We start from the raw sequence: 6,185 nt of genomic DNA on the forward strand, positions 1-6,185 counted from the left end.
ATCATTACAAGGCTCAAAGGCTTACAATAATTTATGTTATTACATCATATTTACTATCATATAATTAAATGACGTATTTTGTATAATTGTGATAATTATGTATTCATGTAATAGTAAATTATCACGTAAACCTATGATATTCATGCAATACTGCAATATTTAATCTTGCAATGCACTTCTGTACCAACGTGCCAACACACTTTTAAAACGCACGCTATAGCACTTTGTACAGTTTCATGTACTGGTTTGTGATGATATGCACTAAAAGCTGCATAAAATCTGGGAAAAGACAAAAAGCCTGGAAAAACCCACAACTTCCCTGGCAGCCATCTTCACCGGTTTTCTGGGAAGTAGTCTTTGTCGCCATGTGATTTATGAGACCCATTACAACCAAGAATTGTGAAATCAAAAAAAGAAGTCAGTCCACAAAAAGGATCAAATGTGTACTTTTTTCTATGAACTGGACTCTGTTTCATATGTGAACACAAAAGGAATCGAGTTTTGTTTTTTTAACCCTCAATGCTAGTTTCCAATCAGGGTGATTTAGGTTAATTAAAGCACTGACTGTGAATCAACTAATATGGTACACTAAGCCAAAGAACTAAAGACAAATCTAAGCCTTATGATAGTTGACTTTTGGTAGCTTGACCGTCTGTATAACAAAAAAAAATGACTGACACTTACTCGTGCACTCTGTTGTCTCCGTACAAGTCACTGAGTCCGAAGCTGATGTAGTGCCAATGCTCTTGGATGTTCTGTGCTGGACAGCCCACATTCCTATACATGCTGATGTAATCTAGTGGGTCAGGTCCTCCCAGCCTGTGTGAAGGAACATTACAATTATTTCACAAAGCAGTGAGCAGGCAGACACAATCGGGATGTGAATAAACAAAACCCGGACCAGACCAGAACTCCCCTTAATTAAATCCCCTGTTTAATTCCCAACCTTTAGAAAGTAAAGGTGTATGGTTAATTTTGACTTTCAGACTTAAAGGAGATGCCACGCATCTGATTTTTATAAGGAGTTAGAGTAGTAAAAAGGTCAACTTGAAATTGAATTGGAGATAGCTATTAAAAAAACTATTAAATTCACTACAATACACAATACTGTACCTTAAAAAAACACTACTATATCCTGAAGTGTACTGAATGCTGATTATAATGGCTTTTTCAAGATAAAACAATACACTTTAACTCCAAATAGTGCACAAGCCAGGGGGTTTTAAGATGCCTAGACATGCACGTCACAGTGATTGTGCTCAATGGACAGAGTGCTTGAAGTGAAATTCATTTGACTACCAAACCAGCTACTCATATGACAGTTTCATTATAATCAAGGCATAATATGATTTGGCACTAATTCTAGTCCACACAGCTTCAATGTGCAAGCCTTAAAGGGCATGTGAAAGGGAATTTCAAAAGATATTTAATCTGTTTTCTGGAGGGGAAAGGGACAGAGATGTGGAAACTGCTCCCAAAGAAATCAAAATACTGATCGGTTCTGAAAGACATCCAATTCAGATCCAATACAATGGACTCAATGTCTTAGATATAATCACCCACCACAACAACTGCCTTGGACCTCTTGCACTACAGAGAACAATTCTGATTTGCTTGCACTTGTTAACTGTGCATGACATGCAAAGGGATTCATTAACAGCAACTAAAAAGAGAAAAAATACCTAGACTGTAGTGATACAATACCGTATACTGTCTATTAGTGCGGCTGTTTTTCATTGTGGGTGTGTGGAGAAGCTAAGAAACTGCCTCTGTCGATTATTGTGTATATACAGTAAATAGCCACTGAAAGTCTTGGAAAAGAACATTTCGGAAAGGTCAAGAGAAACGAAATAAACTGCTTCTCCTGGGAATATTAAAAGTAACAGCAGTTGCGTTCCCATGGTAAATTAAGCCATAATGAGTGGATTTTCTTGCCTCCAGCACCGGAGATCAACAGCACAGAAGAACTTAAATGGCAACCACCTCCAATCGCAGGCGCCCACAGTCCCAGTCCGCCAGCCAATCGCAGGCACCCAGAGTCCCATTCGCCCAGCCAATCACAGACACCTGTTTACGGATCCCCAAACCCAACACATACATCACACTATGAAGGGTACACAGCATACTTGTGTCTCCACATCCCTACCATTATCACGGGATGAATGTTAAAGTCTATTATACTTTATCCTCTTGGCACAAATATTGTGACAGAGAGAGATCTGAGAAGAGAGCATAAGAGAGAGTGAAAAGGCCAGAGGAGAGGAGTGAATTAAATCACTTTAACCCAACATTACTGATGTCCTCCAACTATACAATACAATTAAAATCTGTCTCGTTGACCTAGTCATGCCAGGTATGCTGCTCACCAGCAGTCAAAGTCAATTACTGGTGTCACTCTGCATCTTCTTGTAATGCGTGCGTTTTATTCATACATGAAGAAATGCTCACCAGACACTCTCTTCACTACACCAGACCAGATCTCAAGATCTGTTGTGCCTACAGTCCCTGTTGAGTACCAACAGCTCTCACGAGCTCCCTGAAGTCATTAACGATCTCCTTTCTAGTCCTGATCATAAAGGGTATCCACCACCTACTCCACCGCCAGACCACTTACTGTGGCTGAATAATTCTACCTCAGCCTAAATCTCCCTGGTCTTCAGCACATCACCTGAAAGAATGGGTAATGACAAATGCATCCTGAATTTATTTACAATGTCTCTGTAAATGTTAGTATGAAACTCAAAATTATGCAATTTATAGCCACTTGCTTCCTTCATTGGTGTATAAAAAACAATATATACATATCCGTTTTACCAAAATGAGTTCCTTCTGAAATTTTGGTCTAACAGACAACCACTGAAAGAATTTTAATCACAAAGTCAGGTTTTCATCAGTGACATTATAAAAAAGTGTTAACACAATAAATGTGTTAAGGCAATAGTAATTTTTTATCATTCTCATAAAGTGCACCCCTATTTATACTCAAATATATTTCTTAGGTCAGTCTGTTAATGAAACTGATACAATGAATCCAGTGACGGCATCAACCATGATAAACTGCTCCCCAAGAGAAATAAAATGCAATAGAAGTTAACAAAACAAGCAAATTTGACTATCTACCATCAGAAACCTAAAGAGGGGTGACTCAGTCAGAAATAACTTGGCTGCAACTGAGTACCTAACCAAACCACAAGAGATCAGCATCTGCGGGAGCAGAAAATGTGTTGGATACAGGGCATGACGGTGAGGCAGTGGAGCAGAACAGCACCCTGTCTCAAGACCTCAGCCTGATCCCTGTCAGTCGCTGACGCGCAAGGGATCACATCGGCCCGCATACACAGCAGTCCTCTCCACACACACACATCAGTTCAAACAGTTTTTAGTGTGTTCTGCACCGTCATGTGGCGAGAGAAAGGAAATCCCTCCTGTATTCGCGTGGGAAACCTACAGTACACGCATCGTGAGCATCAACAGTCCTTCGGCTAGACTTCAAAGCAACCCTAGGACCATTCAGAGCCCGTATACGGCGCAAACACCAACCGAGAGAAATGGCGCTGATGCCCCTAGCGTAGTGATGATACTGTACTATCCGCTCAACACCGACTTGTTACCCTGCATGTAAGCAGGCTCGACAGTTCTGTTGGTCTGTAAAGGACACCTGCTGTCACGCCGGTGTGGAAATCAGACCAGTGCTCCTCCTGACAGAAAAGGCCTGAAAGACTCCGCCAGCTCTCCGCTCCGGGGTCACATCTTCTCTCTCTCCTCGAAACTACTCTCTCCAGAGCTCATGGCCTCGCTGCCTACACGGCAAGGGGTGAAGGGCTCTGTGCAATGTCCACAAATCTGGGGGGGTTTGTCAAAAGGAAAGCCCCCTGAAAGCTGTTTCCATCACAGTATCTACGGGTCTGGGACCCCTATCGCAGCGGGGGGGCGGGGGTGGGGAGATCACTGTGCTCTTACTTAACCCCGAGACTCGAAACGATTCCCCTTCGCCGAGAAAACTTTGTTTATATCGACCACAAGGACGAAAGTGAGAAAGTTCAGTCCGCGAAGTCACAGCTCCGCTAACAGTGTAACCAACATCAATGACAAAAAAATTACCCCCGAACTCCAGCTGCACAGCACTGCGATCCCCCTCACTGGCCAGATTACGGCTGAACCGTTCAAAACTTTATATTAATCTCAATGAAGTCAAACGCACAAAACTAGCTCCATTTCCCTTCAAGGTTTTACAAAAAAAAGTCTTGCATCGGCTTGGTGTTCTGGCTGCTGCAGGCAACACTCACCAGTATTTTACGATGGCTGTGACTTGCAGCGGGTTCGGCTGATCGGAATACAGCCGCCTGCATTCCCCGTAAATGGCTTGCAGACCCGGGGGGAACAGCGACGCCAGTCCCTGGGCTCCGGCGCCGCCGCTAGGCCGCAAATCATCCATCCCCGACACCGAGCTCCGGGGGCTGCTGGAAAAAAACAGAGCAAGGCTCTCTCTTTCCTTCCACTGACACAAAGTTTGCAATTTACCTCTCCCCCCTTCCCAAAACCCAGCTATGTCTATTTTGGAGTCTCCTGTTTTCGCTAGATGAAAACGCGAAACCTCCCCCCCTCTTCTCACCCCAGCGAGGAGCAGCTTGTTGCTTCTCCAGTGAACGTCCGAGCACTTCTTGAGTGACACCTTGTCTGGCGAATCAGCATTTGGGGTGGGTGGGGAAAGCTGCCATCATAAGACAATGATTGGTTGATCTGGGTGTTCATCGGCGTGGAGGCGGGCACACCGCAGGAGTTTGGGGGCTGGGATTGTCGACAGTACTTGGGATTGGAGGGAGCGCTGCGCTGGGAAAATCAGTGCTTCTCTCTAAACCCGACTCTTAGCTCCACCTAGTGGACGCATGCGGACACGCCTGTCTAAGACGCAAATTATGCCAGATGGACATAGACTTTCTTCCCCTAAAAAAGTAATAATAATTCCTTACACATACAGAGCGCTTTTCTGGACACTACACTCAAGTCGCTTACAGGTAATGGGGATCCCCTCCACCACCACCAGTGTGTAGTCCCACCTGGATGATGCGACGGATAGTGCGCCAGAACACTCACCACACATCAGCTATCAGTGGGGAGGAGAACAGAGTGATGAAGCCAGTTCATTGATGGGGATTATTGGGAGGCTATGATTGGTAAAGACCAGTGGGAACTTTTACCAGGACACCGGGGTAACCCTCCTATTCGTTTCGAGAAACGCCCTGGGAGTGTTAATGACCACAGAACGTCAGGATCTCGGTTTTACGTCTCATCCGAAGGACGGCGCATATTTACGGTATATTGTCCCCGTTACTATACTGCACTACATTACTGTACTATATACTATATTAGGCCCCTTCACAGACCGCAGGGTGAGCGCCCCCTACTGGCCCCACTAACACCGCTTCCAGCAGCAACCTTAGTTTTTCCCAGGAGGTCTCCCATCCAGGTACTGACCAGGCTCACACCTGATGAGCTTCAGTAGGCTGCCAGTGTGAGCTGCAGGGCAATGGCTCATGTAGTACTTTTAAAAGTACTTTATAAACTACATATATATTATTCATAATCCTCACAGGGGTCGATACTGAGGATGACTGTTTGATACTGCTACGATATTGGTTGTTGATTTGCTCAAGAGAGAAACTAATTCTCTAGTATCACAAGAAGTAATGAATGAGAGGCTCAGCTAGACCGTTTGACGGTTAATGCTTTTTGTTAAAGCAAAGTTAATGCAGTTAAACTACAGTCAGAACTGCAGTTTGTTTTGAACATGAGCACAATCTTTAAGACACGTTTCATAAACGTTATGTATTTTGTCCAATAACACACGATGCTTCTTTGGAGCAAACCAACATCTCCGTGTTAAAAAGCGGAACACTTTCAGACAGCGTCCTTTCATGTCTAATACAGTACTACACAGTTAAGGATTCATAATATAAAACCCTTTGAGGCTCGTTCGGTACCAGCATCTAGTTCAGACTTGTTTTTCTAAATTACTGTTGTACTAACATTGGTATGAGTCATCCCCGCCACAACCTCAGGAAGGATGAGGATAAACGGCTCATTTTAGAGATTTATTTTTAAAATGAAATCTAGTTTTAGCTTCATACTAAAACAGGATCTTTATGACAAAAGGTATATTAGACCCAGCATTAAATTAAAAGTTG

General features: G+C 43.6%; 1 protein-coding gene across 6 annotated transcripts in view; it reads right to left on the bottom strand.

Annotated features, from left to right (window-relative positions):
* The window catches only part of sufu (suppressor of fused homolog (Drosophila)), a 41,864-nt gene extending 37,112 nt beyond the window's left edge, over positions 1–4,752 (bottom strand). For 4 of the 6 annotated variants that reach the window (XM_088917169.1, XM_088917171.1, XM_088917168.1 and 1 more), the window contains exons 1-2: positions 4,287–4,602; positions 685–819 (exon numbers count right to left, since the gene is read on the bottom strand). In XM_088917169.1, the coding sequence (XP_088773295.1) occupies positions 685–819; positions 4,287–4,435 (284 nt within the window). In that variant the 5' untranslated portion in view covers positions 4,436–4,602. The other 2 variants (XM_088917166.1, XM_088917167.1) reach the window with 2 other exon arrangements.
* Positions 4,753–6,185: the final 1,433 nt, after the last annotated feature.

Source organism: Atractosteus spatula, chromosome 5 (genome assembly GCF_055471065.1).
Source record: "Atractosteus spatula isolate fAtrSpa1 chromosome 5, fAtrSpa1.hap1, whole genome shotgun sequence".
In the NCBI taxonomy this organism is placed as follows: domain Eukaryota; kingdom Metazoa; phylum Chordata; class Actinopteri; order Semionotiformes; family Lepisosteidae; genus Atractosteus; species Atractosteus spatula.